The sequence below is a fragment of the Gymnogyps californianus genome, chromosome 12 (assembly GCF_018139145.2).
Source record: "Gymnogyps californianus isolate 813 chromosome 12, ASM1813914v2, whole genome shotgun sequence".
NCBI lineage: Eukaryota > Metazoa > Chordata > Aves > Accipitriformes > Cathartidae > Gymnogyps > Gymnogyps californianus.
In genome coordinates this window covers 14,754,892-14,774,112 of record NC_059482.1, presented here as the reverse complement: position 1 = coordinate 14,774,112, position 19,221 = coordinate 14,754,892, and the positions used below count along the sequence as shown (strand labels likewise).

At 39.4% G+C, this 19,221-nt stretch overlaps 1 protein-coding gene across 1 annotated transcript in view; it reads left to right on the top strand.

The window, feature by feature from the left end:
• Window positions 1–11,095: 11,095 nt before the first annotated feature.
• MYLK3 (myosin light chain kinase 3) overlaps window positions 11,096–19,221 on the top strand; it is a 36,799-nt gene continuing 28,673 nt past the window's right edge. The window contains exon 1 of the mRNA XM_050903877.1: window positions 11,096–11,149. Coding sequence (XP_050759834.1) covers window positions 11,108–11,149 — 42 coding nt within the window. The 5' untranslated portion in view covers window positions 11,096–11,107. The remainder of the gene's footprint in view (window positions 11,150–19,221) is intronic.

Sequence of the window (19,221 nt, the reverse complement as noted above, 5' to 3'; positions counted from 1 at the left end):
GGTCTCTGCTGTCAGCTCTTTCCCACTTGTTGTCATGCTATTTTTCTTCCCCTGCTGGCTCCAGTTTCTTCAAGAAAGCTGTGATGGAAGCAGGTGGCCTTGATGCGAGTGGATCTTGCAAAGCAAGAGTCCTGACTTTCTCTTTCCACCAACAGAAACAAACCTTCCCTTCCTACATAGACAGGACACTTCAGCATCTTCCGAAAGCCTTGGTAACTCTGTGGCTGTGGTATGCTAAGACATAGATTTCTTGGAACGTATTCAGTGACTGAACTGGAAAGCGTCTGCATTGTATGAAATAGATATCAACGTGATGGCATCTCAAGAGCTCTTTCTTTGTGTATTAGAGATGATCAAGGGATGAAACACTGTGGCAAATCATTGTACGTTATAGTTGTAAAATGTATTGGCTCTCGGTCTACAAAACTAAAATAAAGCCAGTGACAGCTAAATGATGAGAGAGTAAAAGTCTATGTACTGCAGCTCTGACTTGGAAACTGTATAGTTTCCAAGAAGCAAGAATAAATATGGTAACACTTCAGGAAGTTGCTTATGCAAATATTTTTTTGTGACTCTCTAGTTCCAGTATAAGATTTTAGGCCCTGCCTTTGAATGTCTTTGTGGTTCAGTCTAACTTAATTTGTTTCACTGCATTTTGTAGCGTGAGACCTCACACAGAAAAATAGTCTTCTTTCAGAAAAAGTGAATTAGGCTGCAGTTTTTTTAATTAACTTGAAAGAAGATCAAGTGTATCACCACCACAAAAATACCACTCCGCCTCTATACTGCCTCTACATGTTGACTTACCTGACTAGATAAATGTGTTGTGAACTGAATAGTTTAGGATTGCACTGGAGAACTGCCCGTTTATAAGCCACCATCTAGCAAGTTCTGCTTTCTGCCACTTCTTTTCCCTTTTTATTCTGAAGAACTATGCTTCCAGTGTTTCTAACTCTGTGTAATAGCGTGTCAGACCATCAAGCAGGTTCACAGTTGAAATTTTGGCTTGAGATTTCTCTGCACTTACTCTATTCTGCTGCTAGATGGCAGCCTTATTCTAAAGACAGTTACTGTCTATTCAGGCATTCTTACTATTGATACTAGGAAAAGCATAGTATTCAGTTTTCAGTGAAAGTACACTGAAAGATTATTTTTCTTTAGAATGTCACTCATTCATATCTAACATGGGAGCTTAAAATCCTGCTAATGGGTGTTAGTGGCTATCTGCACTGAAAGTAGATGGCTTCATCAGTTGTGTGGGATGTTAGCTCGTGAACTGTGAAAATTAGTAGAGATGAATGATTTGTCAAGACCAAAGAACTCTGAACTTTAAATTGGCAATGTAATAAAAAATAGTTTAAGGAAACTCTTCCTTACCTCCCCTGGAAGTCCTATATATGTAAGTTTTCTTTGGTCAAATTTTCCAAACTTCTCTAGTTTTCCTGTTTTTTTTTTTTCACTCTAGTACTGTTATGGTTGATTAAAAAAAGTTGAAAATGGGGCAAGATATTGGGGAATACTTGGCAGATTATCATCACCCTGTGGTTGGGCAGCAGGATTTACAGAGAGGGAGACTTGAACTGAGGTATTTGCTTCAAATATCAGGTCTTTATCAGGTTGGTTTTACTTAGCACTTTTAAATTTTTTTTTTTTTAGTTATTCTAGGTTTTTTTTTTTTGAGTGAAACAGTGATTCATGTAGGCTACTAGCAGCACTGTGTCTGTTCTTTGTATCTTGGACTGTACTATCAAGGATGCTTAGTATCTTCTTGCCTAACAGGGCATGGTGCTTGACTTTTGTTCTTTAAGATACTGATAACCTTTACGGTATTGATAACCTGTCATTAAATAGTGTAACCAGAAAGAAGTCTTAAACCACTGTTTAGCTTAAGCCTTTTTGAGTTGCTGTTCTCCAGTATACGATTCCTCTGCCTGCATGAACATGTGCAGGTATTGCTGGTGTCCTATTTTGTATCTCTGGGTGCATCTGTGCAAGTGTTTTTGTTTGGATTAGGAGTGTGTGTTTCAAGCAAATCTCATGGTAGTCTATACTTCCAGTGCTTATGTTTGCATCATGGAATGGTCTTGGGGAGCAGGAAGTAGATTCCTTTTACAAAACATTGACCTTGAAGATGTCCTTCAACTGTTAGTGGGTGCTTAGTCTGCAGGACCAGGACTGCCTGTAGCAGGTGTTGAGCTCTCAGTACCAACTGTTTCACTCTGCAGATTTCCTGTTGTGCCTCACTTCTTGCTTATTATGAAAATGTAGCAGAGCAAATGTTGACAAGTTTAACCAATGCTTTTAGGTGAGTCTAAAAGCAATTTATCCTTTGAAGTATTAACAATGTCATCAGTGTTTTGTAGTAGGCTTCCCACTTTATTATTTCCCTGTGAATTCTGGCAAATAACCTCTAGTGAATCTAACTGTAGCATTTCAAGATGTTGCTTTCCCTGGTTATTTGCTATCCTTTTTGGAGGTTGCTATTTAGGTAGCAGTGGTGGTTGGACAGCTCTAATTAGTAGTAGAATAATTTTTTTTTCCTCTTTTTTTAGGCTGTCACTTTCAAAACTCACTAGTAATTACAGAATTCTAACAGTCTGGCTGCCCCAAAGCTATATCTGATTAAGCAGTTTTTCTGTTGTGATGAAGATGATCAGTTTTCTTGCCTTGTGGTTGATCAGACACCGCAGAAATACACTGCATGATTTCAGTAGATATTGTGAATTCATAATGAACTGAAAGTATCTGTAAATCAATGTACTAGAGTGTTTTGGGCTTTTTTTTCTCTACTCTTACTTTAAAAAGGGTTGCTCATGGATGCTAGCTGTTGATTGGGATGTGCAATCTAAGTAAAAAGCAAGAAATTGATTAGGCAGAAGGCAGTGGAAATGGATAAATCTGTGTATTTCTTTTTTTCTCCAGAAGAAAACCTAAACCTGCTTTCACTGAAGTTGCTTAATTTCAAGCTCAAAACATGGTTCTCATGAACCATTTCATGTCATCATGCAGCATATCCCCCAGGAAAAAGTCAGGTGGTACTCCCTCTTTTTCCCCCCCAGCCCCTCACAAGCTGCTTTTCTTGGTGCTTCTTAGCTTTGTACATAGAACCTGAACTCCATCTTGTAAAAGTTAGTTTACTGCCTTTGGTCTCCTCCTATGCATTATTTCTTTCAGTCATAACTTAGCCTTTAATTTTGTCGTAAGGGTTAAGAAATAAACACTATTTTTAATCCTGGACAGTGTTGAAGACCATGAAATGCTGTTAAGAACAGTGAGTATTCCAGATACGAGGAGTACAAATTTTAATAGTCTGGCAATTTTCCAAGTCTCAGTGGTTTTTGTTTTGTCTTGGAATAAACAGCTTTTGAATATTTTATTGAAAATATCTTACTAATAAAGAAAAATCTTCAGATTGAGATCAGAGTTGCTTTATTTGGAGAAGTTGTGGAGCAGAATGTGTGTGTTTGTGTGTGGGTACCTACACGTGAGCACACGTAATGGTGAGATGCATGGTTGGAGTCTGCTGTGTAGGTGGTCTGGGCCCCAGGTCCTGATCCTCAACAACAGCAAAGAAGTGTTTCATCTAAGGTCACTGAACTGGCTGGAGCAAGAGGTGAACCAGGAGTTCTGGTTTTCAGTAAAATGAATAAATGATACTGAGTCTTAACACTGATTTTACTGGCACTGAACGGTAGTCTGTAATGTATTTGAAAGTAATGTTTATTGATGGAGTTTACTTCTTTTGGCAAATTAAAATAATTCTGATGTACTAAAGGACACTTTAAGTGAAGGGATACAGTTTATTAACAGCATAGTTTATGAATCTTTAGATCTAGTGTTGTCATAAAATGCATAAGAGGTGCACTAGGTATTAAATCTATCTTGTGAAACCACACAGAGCGTCCTGAAGGTAGTACAGGTTTTGTCTTGAACACAAGACAGAAATCAGAGAAAAGGCATGAGTGTAAGAAACTCTTGAAAAGAATAGCTGTTTATTTTGCATAAGACTGTCAGCTGGAGGACTGTGTTAAAACTATGAAATGTTGATATGTTACCTCAAATGAATGAAGTTAGAAATGCAAGGCTCAAAGTTTTTTAAATTCACTAAGGAACCTATGTTACTGTAGAATGAGGGTTAAGGTATAATTGCTTTTTACGTTAGCTTTCTGAAACAGTGGAGGATGGTGATTACTTCCTATCATCTTGAAAAAGTAACAAATCTCTCTGTTCTTTAAGACCAAGCAATTCCAAAGAATGAAAAATGATACAGTAAGTTATGAAATGCTTAATACACTGAGATCTATCGAGTCTTGGCCAAGTACTGATTCAGAGCTTGATCCTGTAGTTTTACCTCTTAATTCTGTTGAAAAAGAAGAAACTAAGTAAAAAAACTTAAAAAAAAAAAAAAAAATTGTACGAGTGGAATTCCCTACCAAACTAAGCGGACAAATCCATACTGAGATTTGAAGATGAGCATTAGAATTTACTCTTAGGATCTTTTTACAATGACAGGTCTTGACATCCAATGAAAGGCTTTCAAGAAGGTACTTTTAAAATAAACTATTTAACTGAATGATTAAAATTATGTAATGTCTAACACTTACATAGAGGAGTGTTTTGAAAATAGTACCTCCAAGTGGTGAATAATGGGCTAAATGGAAATTGAGAAAGAAGTCCAGTTTAGATAAATACTAATAGCTGCATTCTGAAGAATAGCCTAACTGTCCTGATAGGGAAAAAGTGTCCCACAGCATGTAGGATTACTCATGAGTCTAGTAGCTTCTCAATGTATTTTTCTTTCATTGTTTCTCTTGCCTGTTTTAAAAAGATTGAGAGTCTCATCCAAAATATTTAGCTTACATTTCTTGGCGCTGACCAAATTACGAACTTGGCAACTTGTATGATGTTGCTTACAACATTCACAGTGCTATCTACTGGCACACAGTTACTTAGCAACAGTGAAGCTCACGTTTACGTACAGCTTGTGTATGCATCTAAATGTAGTTCTGGGAAAAAAAAAAGGTTAAAGGAGTACAGAGTTTGGAAGGGGAAACATACTTTAACAATTTGTACTGTTCAGCAATTTTGATTTTGAGACTGATGGCAATAGTATATAGGAAAATACATCTCATAAAATGTTTTGTCTTTTAAAATCTTAATTAGATTGTTAATATATTACAAGAACTTGAAAAAAATTAACAGAACCGTACTCCTACCAACTGTAGAAAGATAAAAAGTAAAAATACAGCAAATGGAAAAGAGCAGGGGATGCGTTCTATTTTGAATGCCTGTATTACAAATGCTTTCCTGGGAAACAAAAAAGATTAATTATTTTAACATGGGGAGTCTGAGAGTCACAAAAATGATATACAGATATTTTGTGAGACTAACAGGTGGGTGGAGATTATATTAGATTATTTCTGAGATTTTTGCTTGCTGCTTGTCAATTTACTACTACTTTGCTGATCAAGCTGTGATATCTTAAGGGGTTTTTGACAGCTTGCACTGACTGCAGTAATACTCAAAATCACAATGACTTAAAAGGCCACTGGCAGACTGTTATTGTATGATGATTACATTAATCTCAATTTCTGGGATTTCAGGCATGCAGTTCTCAGTGTTAGCCAGTGTTATAGCTGCAGTGGAGTTTCCTTATATAGCAAAGGGAGGAAGGTAAGTGCGGCTCACTCCAGACATGAGAAGGAGGCAGGGACCAGAGTGACCAAGCTAGGAATGGTGAGGGTAGAAAAAAGAAAAGCTAGACTTAGCTAGAGAATGGAGAAGGGTATAATGATGTGAATTAAAGATGAGTGTGTTAAGGCTGTTGGGAGAGAGACATGGAGACCTTCTGTAGGATATCATGGTGGAGAAAGCAATGCGTGTCTTTCAGATTTCTCGATGTGGGGAGGAGCAGGGCAATTTGGAGAACAAGGGAGAGGTGACTGGAGAGGTGCTGCATTTGTAGGAGGAGTAAGGATGCTGCTACTCAAGCTGTTGTCAGAGTTGAGCAGTTCCTTTTTACCTAAAAATTAGGTGGTTTGAGAAATGAATTCTCCAGAGGCTATATTCGTTTATTTCTGGTGTTTGGGCTTCCCCATCTGTATCCTTAGTTGTGAGTTTACTGGGCTTTTCTTGTGGGAAACATTCAGACACGATGTGAAAGATGAACAAGATCCCCCCCCCACCACTGGGAGTGGGATTGAGAGTGTTAATCCTTGTTTTTCAGAGCTGATTCAAAATGAAGAAACATCTTGTAAAGAAGGTTTTTGAGGACTAGAGCGAACCTAGTTAGTGGACACTGATTTACCGGGGGGGGGAAGTCAGCAATCCAGACTGCCAAAGTTAAAGTACATCTAAAATACTTACCTCTGAATTTCACACTCAAATGTAAAAGATTCTATAAATCTGATTACCACATATATATTCATTGGACATATAATTTTGGTGCTGCATGTGTACTTTATGGGGCTTACTCACAGAAATTATGTCTTCTCTAATTTGACCATTGAAATGAGAGGTTGTAATTGCCAGCTATGCTTTGTGGCTGCCTCAGAGTGGGCAAGAGGGTATGAGTTAATTCTCTATAAAAAGTACAGAATAGTGCATGTGCAAAGTAAGAGCTTGATAAAAATCTATCATCCAATGCAAGTGACGGCCTACTCATCCCATCTTCTGGGAAACACGCTTGATCTGCTCTTCTCACTACTGGTAGGCTTTTTTGAGGGCAAGTGGAGGAATGATGTCAAATTCTTTTGGTTTCAGGTTTTTGCAAAAGGTTACCCCTCCGCATTAAAAACTAACAGGCTGTTGAACAGTAAACCTGTGTTACAACAAATGCTTTGCAAAGGATAATAAGGTAAAACTAGAAAAATTCATCTTTTTCCTTTTGCTGTTCATTCCTTCACTAGCGGAGACTAGAAGGGTGCAGGCACTGTCTGCCTCAGCATCCCAAACTTGTTTATTGCTGCCTGTAGGGTTGACCTCTGTAACAAGGCTCTGTGCTGTACAGAAGTAAAAGACTACTGCCCAAAAATTGGCCCCCATCCTTACATCCCACATCCTTGAATCTGTTCTCCTTTGGACATTTTTTATGACCGTCAAAGCCAGGTTTGCTATGTAATGTAGTATGCTTTGAATGCAAAATCATCTACCCATGCTTGCCAGGAGACAAAGTAGATACTGAGTCGCTTTGTCTCTTTTAATTTGTTTTTATGGTGGTTGTCGCTATTTTTGCAGTGTTCACTAGGTAAGTTGCGTTTTGTGAGTTTATTCAGCTGCAGATGTTATACCCACCCGCTTTGGCAGCTGGAACAAAAGCAGAATAATGAAAGAATTAAAATCTGCTGACAGTTGTGTTTGTGCTTTGCAGGCAGAATTCGTTGTAGTGCAGATCTTTGTGGGCTAATGAAGTTAAAGCAGGGCTTTAGATACTATTCTTCTAAACAAAAGCAGCCTGCCTAAAGCTGTCTGCTAGTGTTTTGCTTCTGAAACAATGAGAGTAAATACTGCAGGTTTAAAAATGGAATATAACTTACGAGGCTTCTAGCCTTGGGGATGAGCCCTTGTGTAAATGGTATTTAAAATATAAAATGAATATTAATGAGGTGGGGAGGCTTTCAGACCTGGCCTTTAATACTGATCCACTGTGAGTGGAACAGCTCTAGAAATGTGCTGATACTGGCACAGAGACAACCAGGAATTGACTGCTCTTAGAAAACGCCTCATCAGTCAAAGTCTTCACAGACTCCTGAATACTTGTCCTGATCAGATACAGAAGGGGACTTGAACATTTCTGGTATCAATACTCTGCTTGCTGATTCTGCGTGCATTTCCCTGGGAACATTCCTGTATGCTGGCATTCAGTTCTATCTTGTTGCATGGATGGAAGCGTAATGAAAGGGTAAGTTATTGGTAGAGTTTGGAAATCCCTTTTGGAAGAGAACTGTGAACCTTCAGTTAGATGTTTTGGGCATAGTCATGATGAGTTAAACTGGGTGACATCAGTGTTAGTAGCTCCCTGCCCCTGATTATTAATGACAAAAAGGCTCTGAGATACTTAAATAATTTAGTAACTCTTAAGTGTGTATGAAAGAAATGTGCCAAGGGACTAAAGCTTCTCATTTATTTCAGCAAGGAAGATACTCTGTATTAACTGCCATGTTAACAGTTTCAGCTAAGGAATGTTGTTTAGATTATAAATTCCCTGAAAATGGGATGTGTTTGTGGAGCAGTGCACCTCCTCCTAATTCACGGAGGCTGATGCTGGAAGATGAGAGGTCACCTCAAAAATGCTGAGCCCCTTCATTTTACTCTGTAGTTAGTGCAGCAATTGGCATATCTGTCAGCGGCTGGCTGGGGAAGCTAGTAATAATTAATAGCCTCTTAACATTACCTTTTTCCTTTTCTTGGTCTTCGCTCCAAATGCACTGATTTAGCCATCAGATGCCTCTCTTGGTTTGAAAGAGGAGTTTTGGAGTCTAAGTATAGCAGATTCAAAGAGTTGCTTTAAAAGCTAAAGTACTAACCTTGATCTTGACTTCATTTGTTGAGCGTTACTTGCATGATTTTTGGAAAAGCTTTGCATTTATTCTATAAGTAAATGATGTCTTGTGACATCTACAAAGCCTATACTGGAATACCTGTCCTCGAAGTGAGCATGTCCCTTGTCTCTAGCTGTTAGTATTTTAGAACAAGGCACCAAACTCTGTTTTTCCTTGTATGTAAAATCCACTAGACTTTTCCCTAGTACTAAAGAAAATGTAGTCCTGTGTCCATTGCCTGTTTTCTATCCACAGCAATACATTTAACTTTGTGAAAAGTGGACTATTTCCTTGTTGTGGATTGGATGTTATATAGTTGCTACTGATTTGTTGCTTTTAATACTCATCTGAAGACACAGTCCAGAATCGGCATCATAAGATCTGAAATGAAAACGGGAGAGAAAAGTCCAAACTTATTTTTTTCAGAAGCTAAAGTGGAGAAAAAGCCAAGTCAGTGAAGCTCATCATAATAATTATATTCTTAGTATTAATTAATGAAAATACTGCAGGAAGGTGTTGTTTTACGCTACAGTTCTGTATTTAGATCTGCTAATGGGAGGTCGCAGGCTGAGCATTGCTTGTTCCGGAGTGCTTGCCAAATTTCCTAAAGGATTCTCTTTGTCATGCAAGTTTTCCCCCGTGGCATGGCACTTACATGCTGTACGTGCCTCTGCTGCCGCATTAAGTAATAGTGTCTCTTTATTAAATCTGGAGTAACAACGTGATCATTTGTGACCTCACATTTCTGGAGGTCTAAGTCCAGCGTCTCAGGCAGCCTTAGGTTGCCTATGTCCCTTTACCGGGATGTTAGACTACTAACCTTTTGGTGGAATTTATCTCACCTCTATGAGCTGTGGTCAAATCATCCTGTACCCCAGCCAACCCCTGGCCTTTTCACTTGTTTGTTGAATGGCCTGAAAAATATTCCCTGCCAGGCAGTAAAAAATACTTGCAGCAGAGCAAGCATGGCCATCTCCTCCCTGGCTTTTGCCCTGCAAGAGTTCCTCATTCAGCTCAATTCACTGGTTTTGTCTGTACTCACATTGGTTTTATTTTGTTTTTTAACAGCAGATTGGTTATCTTGCTGCACAAACCCAAGTGGAAACGAAGCACTCATTTTTACTGTGAGAGGGGTAGCCAGATCTGTACCCACACTTCTGGACCTGACGTCTCTTAGATCGTAATGATAAAGGTACAATATCTCATCTCCATTGCTTGCTTGATTATTTTAGAGGAGAGCATGTGTGCACTCATCCTGTGGTAAAACACACTTCTATTTTGGTTTAAGCAGTGAAGACATGGCCCATGCTAAGCCCAGATACTGCTATCTGAGATGCTTGTCCATCTGCTCAAAGGCCGCTGGTCCATAGTGAGTGGCTGTCATTTTGTTTACCCATGCCTGATGTGATTCAGGTTAATGTTAGATCACTTGAGGCTAGTAATCAAATATTGCTAATTTTACTGCAGCTTGTTGGCAGAGTGGGAAGGGAAGGCACAGCCCAGATGAAAATTGAAAGCAGATTTGCTTCTACTTCTCCAGAACTTACTTTCCTTCTTAGGTCATCCAGCATGGTATCCGTTGTCTTTGTATATTTGTACTCCACTGACACAACCTTCTAGGTAAGAACTCGATTAAAAAAAGAAGTGTATTTTACACAGGGCAAAATAAAAAGGAACTTATTAGTTGAGGACCAAATGTGTGAGGAGGAACATCATTTGGGTACGTTATGGCTGCTTATTAATCTAACTGTGTAGGTAGAAAAAAAAAATTGGAAGATTCTAAATCTAAGGGTTCACAAATATGCCTACGTGGACTTCATGGCAACATACACTTGTGTGAGTACTTTTGTTTGACTGTAAGGTATTTTACAGACTGAAGTGAATGGCTCTGTGTGCATAGCATCAGACTGTAGAAACAGTGCTTGAAGGCATAAATAGGTATGTGAATTCTGATGGAGGATGAATATTTGTCCTTTTTTGTCCATTCTTTTGTTCCCTTTGTTCCTGTGCTTAAGAAATTGGAAATAAAAGAAATGCCAGCGTGTATAAGAATCATGTTATGTTAGAGCAAATATCCTGCAGCAGTAATCAGTGTCACTGAACAAAGAACAGCAATCAGGTAAATGACAGTCTTGTCACTGCTTGGCTGAAGCAAACATGCTGTCCTTAAGTTATAGCTAAAACAATGTTAAACTGGGCAAAAATAAGCTAAGGAACAGAGAAATGCAAAGAAGGGACTCTTTAGTGACTCAAGAGATTTGGCTGTCATCTTCTGTTGTTTCCGTGCCTTACAGTAGCTGTTATCAGTAATTCAGGAAGTGAGCTGCTGGGATACGGATAGAACTTAGTACTGCTGATAAGGAAGTGAAATGATTGAAATGCCTGGTGTAGTGTTAGATAAGAAAATGCCTAGTTTATCACACAAGCAGAATTCTAGCAAGATCCAGGGAGGCTGTGCAGCTTTATTCAGTAAAAGGCTGCAGGCTACCTGGGTGACCACCCTACAAGCCAAACAGGATGGAACTTTATATCAAGAATCTTCCCTGCACAGATCCCTTCGTTTGAACATGGGAGGATTTTGTGTTTCTGATTACGTAGAGAGATTTACGGTAAGGGACTCCTTAGTGTTTTATTGTGAGCCTAGTTTGAAAGTAAAAACTTTCTTGATGGCACAGTATTGGTTTCTGTACCTTTTGTAAAGTGCTCTGTGTGTTTGACATTCTTGGCCAGGTTGTGCAGTCTGTTGGCGTGCAAAACACCTGCTGATGTCAAAGAGGTGTTTCTGAAATGATGAGTGCAGGCTTTGCCTTTGTAAATAAATTTATTTTTCACTAGAGCCTTGGCACATTAAAACTTTTATTCTAAGTGGTATATTTGTAGTATAGGATGCCAGACTGCCATTCAGATTATGTGGAGGTTGGTTGTTACAGCTTTTTGCTTTAGTTGTCATATGTCTGAGAGTTTTAAGACAATGAATCTGTCGGACAGGCTCACACTGAGGCGATTTAATGAGGAGCCAAATTCTGCATGAGCCCATTTGGCCTGTGGTAAAAGCAGTGCAGTCAGCTTGAGCAGTGGGCGCTCAATACCTCAAACGTGTGCTCTGTGGTAGTACTTAAAAGTTGTGAGATCAGAAACCCATTGTGCAAGGGTCTGAGGAAACAAAGTGAAAGAGAGTCTGTGTCTGAAAGCTTAACCACCGATCAACAGACCACAAACCCTGCAAGAGGAAAGACATAGAGACGTTACTGGTGGAAGAGAGAATAGGAGTCTGCTTTTCTACCATTGTAAGCTATTCATCAAACCACACTGTGTTTTAAAGCTATCTGTGGAGTTAAGTTTCAGTTGCTACAGTGGTAGGAAGTCTAGGGAAACACTGTTTCTGTTTTCTTCGGTTTGTTTGCATTTGCTTACTTTTTGAGTTGCTGAAAAGACCATTACCATCCAGACAGAAGCAGAAAATGGACTTAAGCAACCTTTAAAAAGAATGCCATGTACTGGTAATAATGTTCAAGTAATTTAAAAAAAAAAAAAGTTGTGGGATTTGCATTTTAAAAGAGAATGGATCAGATTGTTGTGAGTTTTTTTAAGTCCATTCTCTTTCAAAATTTTGAAGAAAGGATTTAATCATGTATTTTGTTCAATAATAGCTCTAATGGGCTTTCTTAAAGAGTTTATATTTGTAATCATCTTTGTTCTTTAAAGAGCCAATGGAGTAAATGAACTAAATCAACAGTAATAAACCAAATTCTGGCCCAGTTGAAGAAAAGGACAAAATTTCTACTAATTTCAACAAGTAGGATATTGTTCCAAAGCCTTAAATTCATCTAATGTAATGTAGTGGATTTAATATAGCCAAGAGTACAGTATGATTTTTTTTTTTGTTATCATTTATTACATAAGAAACAGAATGGCTCAGAAGACTAGATACGTTTCATACTCCTGTGGTCACATGATTTATTATCTATTTATGGCAACATAGCAGAAAAACATTTTGGTCTATTAATTTGAATATACTACTCAACTGTTCTTCATGCTGAACAGATAATCATGTGTTTAAATTGATGTTCAGCTTTTTGTTAAAGAAAGATATTAAACAGCCTGAAATACATGCAGTTTTCTTTTGCTGGTTGCTAGAGGAGTGCAAATGAAAGAGATTTCAGGAAGGGCTACAGAAGGTGGCTTTAGAACCATCAAAGCAAATAATCCCGGGTTTTTTGGACTAGTCATGTCTTGGGGGGGAAAAAAGTCAGTACTGCAGTTATCTGTCTACATGGCATTCTGTGGCTTGGCTCTGTGCTGATCAGAGTTAGTATTTTGCAATATTATGAAGGCTATAATGAGATTCAGAATATCTTGTTTCTCTGTAATTCATCTGTTGGGTGACTGAGTAATTCTTTCGTATTCATTGCTTCAATTTCCCTTTCTGTAAAACTAGTGATAATGGTACTTCTCTTCTGAAAACACGTTAAGGTCCACAGGTAAAAGCTATCTTAGATTTAGTTTGATATATTGGTTTTCCTAGTCCTCAGTGAGCTAAGAATCAAAAATAACTGTTTTGGATGTCTTGCATTGGATTACATCACTCCAGCCAGTTTACCAAACTCATTATGTTTAGCTCTTGGAAAATCATTCTTTATTTTGTTCACAAAGCTAGCACTCAAATTCATGGAACATTATAAAGGGAAGGATGCTTTTGGAGGATATGACCAGCAGAGAAGCATATAAGGGTAAATAGTGTCTTGGACCACGTGTGCAGTTCTTACTAAAGTTGGTGAGAACTGCTCTAATCTGTGAGCTTAATATTAACCCTAGTGAGAGCTCTCTTCTCCCACATAGAGTGGCAGCCTGTAAGTTGGGTTTGAGCCTGTTCCAGCAGGAGCTGATGAGTGTATGTACGCTTCTGATTTCAGTGGTTGCAGTGTGGAACCTGTTGTTTGCATGTTTGTTGACTGTAGTCTCTTTCTGGCATAGTACTTGATGATCTGCCTGCTTGTGCTCAAGTAAGTGGCTGGCTCAGCTGATCCTGGTGTTATGGAAGGACTCGTAACACTAGGCAGCTCTGTAAACAGTGGCCTGAGTGTGTTTACAGATTGCTTGGAATTTGTGTTATTGCTCAGATGTACAGTGGAGGGTGTAGTTCATGCTCAAGCAATAAGATGAGGCATTTTGTATTTCCGAAGTTAATCGGACTCTTTGTTAGGACAGGCAGTGACAGGAGTGTTCTGACATGTGCCTGAAGACCGAGTTGCCTATACTTTCTTCAAGCTTTTCCTTCCTATGAGCTGAACAGCTTTGATGTTCAGCTGCATCAATCCTTTTAACCTTGGTGGTGCTGCTCTCTTTCTTCTGCTAACTTGCTGGACCTGACTCTTATTTTAGGACATGGCCACTTAATGAGATATCTGAAGTCATCTAGTCTTTCACATAAGCTAATCTTGATGCTCCTCTCCTACTTCTTGTTTGCAGTAGCGGGTGTGCATTCCACTTTCATTTTTTGGGGTAACATCTTGCTGATTTTGCTACTCAGACTTATTTCTTCTGGGAGTCCTGTGTAGGGTTATTTGGAACTCCTTAGGTACTCTTGGTTCATATCTTGACCTCTGTGTATTCGTTTTTGAATGTCTTGCACTGCACAAAAATTACCTGTGTTTTAATCTCTCTTTGAACAGTTGTCTCCCGTTTTGTGTTGTTATTTGCTTGGATTACAGAGCTGCTGGGATAGGCCTGATGGAGATCAGGCCTTGACACCTGCAGTTCAGGCTCCTGTTTACCTGGGGAGTCACTCCTCTACTCAGCAGACCAGATCTGGGATCCCAGACTCTGGGGCAGTCTGTGTACTGCAGAGGCCTAAACTACCATCCTTGGGTCCAGAGTCTTGGCAGGCTATGTGCAGACTGCTATGGAGAGCTAGCAGAAAGGTGGACAGACTGGGGGCGGGGGGGGAAGGGAATCAATGGAAGTAGTAAGCCATTTTGAAGGATTGGGATTTTTAGAAAAATACATTGTTGGAAAATTGCTGAGCATCTCAATTGTTAACGCTGTCTTCCCAGGCTTTGTGGGAACTCAAGAGAAAGATGTCATATGCTCCAATTTGAATTTTGCACCAGCGTATAGTGTTTTGCAGTCTAAATATATTCTATTGAGTATCCTTTCAGACAGTTCATATCCCAGAAACTAAGGTAGTAAGCTATATATAGTCTCTGACATTACAAAACAGGTTTGTTTTCACCTTCTCCCATGGCTGAATTGAGCTAGCTGGTCCTCCTGCTGTTGTCTTCTATATTTGTGGCTCACCTTTCACTCTCTCATTTGTGTCCTCGTTTTGGTGTTTGGGCTTGAGCAGTACACATGCTTTCTGGCTCATCCAACTTATTTGTACATGCCTCTGACTTCAGGTATGTACTGTCCTGAATGCTTCTTTTCAGAGACCTGATTTCTTCCAGCACTGTCACTGCATGCTCACTGGTATTGTATGGGGCTGGGTAGAATTAAAAAGAAGTGCCCTTTTCCTATAAATAACTCTGTCTGGATATTTTCTTGGTGGGTTCCTGTTCCCAGTTTCAGCTGAAGTCTCCCAGAAGCCCAGTGTGGGGAGCTTCAGCTTCAGGTCCTGGTTAATTCTCAGCACCTTTTTAGCAATTGGCACAGCCTGAATTGCATCTTCCTTGACCTCTCTTGCTATAAAAAGAAACTAGTTTGCTACAGATTTGATGATTGACTGACCTTCTTGTTTCTTGTTTTGCTTTGTACAGAATTATCAGTCTTAGGGCCAGAAAACATTGGCACAAGTTATCAAATGGCTGACTGGGTCATCCCCCTCCGTGAGGCAGTTCTTACCATGGCTATCAGCGATCATTTGTCTTGGTAAGCCAGGTAGAAAGCTGCTAGTCGTTGCTGTGGGGCATCGAGCTTGTTTCAGTGCACTTTTCACTGGGTTATGGTCAACGCAGAATTTCATAAGATCCACTTTTCACTAGATTCAGTTTAGAGAAACTTTTGCAAAATTTTCCTGTCCCTCCTTTTGTGGCTGAACAAGAGCCGGGAAGCTCTGTATTTCGCCATTTTCATGGACTGTATGTAGAGACTCTTGCCAGGTGTAACTTGCTCACCTCTCTGCAGAATATTACTGCAGTCTTTTCCAGCATCCAGCCCAGCATTTTAACTACTCTCCTAATTTCTCACACTGAGAAGATCTTGATGTGCTGTTACTAGATGTGTGGCTGGCACTGCCCTACTACCCTTTAGTGACAAATACTCCTGATATCAACTAATATGAAATCCAAACCATTTATATCCTGGATCTCTTATCAACAATGTTGTTTGCTTGCTTTCCTCTGAGTGAGTTTTGCTTTACAGTGCCAGGATTTGGTGCTGTTTTTTTAGTCTCACGCTGATAATGGGTGTATCTGGGTTTACACTACAGCTGTCTCTGCAATGCATCTGGAGATTAATTTGTCACTGATCTAATAGCAGAATTGCGAAATTGATGGTTTAGTAGTTTTAATTCAGGAACTTCTTATGAGTGCAGAGAACCTGCTATGTGGTTGATTAAAATTAATACCCTGGAGTCTGTTGGCTGTTGATTTAAGGTAGCAAGGTGGTTCAGAAGCAAAACTTCCTGAGTTCTTACAGAAGCCTTGCAGAGAAGCACTAGGGGGTGCTTACTGTTCTGGGAGTGGAAATGGCTGTACCAAATGTGCTCTGGATTTCTGTTTTTGCTAGATATTTGTGCTGAGATACTAACTTCAGCTGGAAAAATGGATCACTGTGCTTAGTCATACCACTGGGGCCCTAACTCAAGGCTTCTTATTCACACCCAACTGTTCTTAAACTATCTGGTTTAGAGAGATAAACTTAAAAAATTGCCTTCTCATTCCTTGCTCTGGAAAGCTTGATGCCTGTTAGCTGCTTTCCACAATTCCACGGGCATGTGGTATAACTTTCTTTGACAAGCTTTTCTGTAGATGACATTCTTTTGTTTATTTCCTGCATCTTTCTTCCAACTTGATGAAAACCATTATAAACTTAGCTGGAGATCTTTTGCACATCTGAAATGGATGCGGCATTTTCTGTGTTTTTTGCTAGACGTTTAAACATTCACCTAAAGGAGTGCAAGTGGCTTCTCTGTGAGTATTTGATTACTGAGAAGAGTTTGTGTACAAAAGCTGGTGGTTTTGCAAACACTTTTGCTCTGAATCCTTTTCAGAGCAGAGTTTGTGTTGAGACTAAGCCTGAACTGATGAAGTTTTCCTGTATTTGTGAATGATGTCAAAGCAAAATGTCAGAGACACCTAAATCAGCGGGTGAATATAGCACATAACAGACTTCATTATAGGACAGATGACTATTTACTTGATCTAGAATTTCCTTAACATGGTGTTCTGGTTATTAGTGGGAATACCAATGTCAAGGAGTGTTCTTACTTAAAAAAATATTCCCCCATTGTTAGGTTCCTATAAAGGCTGTTATTAGCAAGGAACACTGAGCACAGTACTTGGTGTTTGTTGTACCACAATGGCAACTGTCAGATGGAAATGTGAGGGAGAGGAAGAAAATCGGTAACTGAGACTCCAGCTTGCACAAGGCCTGAAATGATGGCACTAACTGCTTTTGCAATTACTTGGGAAAAGTTTCCAAGAGTGTCTGTCAGTAGCCAAGGCACGCTCAAGTCCAGCCAAATGGTTTGTGAGTGGCTGGAGGCTGCCCCTCGTGTGGCTGTCCATGAATACTTCGTTCACTTAATTTCAGTGCAGTCAGACATGATTTGAGGTGCTTGTGTGTTTTACCTTTCAAACACTTAAGCCAATGCAATGTAAAATTGTGCTCGAGGTGATCATGCTTCAGTCAGTAACTGCAAAGGGCAGAAGGGTAGCTGGGAGAACAGTATTATTGCCTTTTAACTTTGGAAATGTAAGTGGAAGAGCAAAGAAAAAAGCCGAATATATTCCTACAGCAATTGTCAGTCATGGTATTGAGAAAGGTGAAGTTGCAAACAATGGTTACAAATTAGCAAGTTACTATGGTTCTGTGTGCACATTTTTGTGGTAATTTTTCAAACTTGAAGCTGAAAAGATCTTCCGAAGTAGGAAGGGAACAGAAGACAACACAAAGCACAGTGCAGTTTGGTGATTTTCATCTTCTCAAACAAAAGTATGTTGCTCGCAAAGCAGAGACTTTCCTGAGGGATTTGATTTGAAGCTAGTCAAATTTCAAGTCAGCAAGAACGATTGTGCTGGTTTCAATGTGTTTTGGAGTGAACTCTGGATTAGGCAAGGTTTTTTTCTGAAAAGTTGACTGTCTAGCAATAACCCTTCCTTATGCAACAGATCTGTTCCCTATATATTTATACTGAGAGGCCTATCGCATCACTTCAGTGACAGGAATTTGCTTTTCCTGATTTTATTCCTATTGGCATGACTGCACAGCCAAGGCTACTCTTTTACATTATGGTGGATCCCTACTGACTTACAATTATTTGTACCTGAACAAACTGCCATAGACACAAGAGCTTTTGGCAGGTGTAAAAGGTGCCTTAGGGTTCTCTGCTGAGCTCTTAGTAGTAGTGAGAAAGCATCTTGTAAATGAGAGGCTTTTTGAATCCAAGGGTAGCTTTTGTGGCTAACTGTTAAAATCAGCAGGCTTTACAAGGAACTGACTGCATTAGTCATATAAAATAATTTAAATTCAGGGAAAGCAGAACGAGCAACATGACTTCTCTGTTCAGTTTCCAGAGGAGAGCTCTTTGTTGAAGGATGTGGAGGAGTGGGAGGGCGAAACCTTACCACCACACCAGGGAAACATTATTGATTACCGCTCTTCTTGGTCCAAGTTGGTAAAATAGTTTAATAGCTGCTTGAGGTTTTAAAAAAAAAAAAAAGTTTGAAAGAATGAAAATTAAAAGTAATGAGACAGCTTCTTAATGTAGTTTCTGTGGGTAACAGACTTGGTGGTGAGAATAAGCTCTGGGGTCAAGTGAGTGAGTGTGGATGGGCAGCAGGTGCTCTCGTGGCCTCCTGAGAGGCAACGTAACCTGGAAGAAGGACTTAAAGGTTCTTGTTAAGCCATGTGGGCAAATGGTAGACAGTGTTATCTAGAAATCTCATCACTTTGATGTAAATGAAATGTCATAATTGATCTGTTCAGTTATCTGCTGTCAGCTGCTTGACAGAGATGCATTACAATGCTACACATGATCTCAGATTCAGTAACCTATCCTTCGCTATGCCACTGCCTGGGAACATTATCCTTAGATTCAGTTGTTTGAAAAAGAATTAAATAGAAGGGGAGGAGGAAGTCAGGATTTGCAAGAGAGTGTTTCATAACCTACTGTGTTAACAGTTCTCTGTCATTAAATATGTACAAAAAGAAAAAAAGAGTTTATGTTGTGATTGTTAAGATTTAGTTGATTTGGTACTACAGTAACGTTGTACTGTTGTGAGCTAGGCAGTATTGAAATGTATCATGCCAGGGTCACCTGGGGAGACTGATAGTGCTTTATAGACCCTTTTACTGTGCAGGTGGATTTCAACCAACAGCCGACATGAGTGATTTGTTAAATGTCAGGTTCTTGGCCTTCTAAAGCAGGTGTGGGCCAGTTCCTAGTACGATCTGATCTCAGCAGGAAACCCAACTATTGGACTAGATAGACTTATCCAGACTGTATGGCATATCTTGCCCT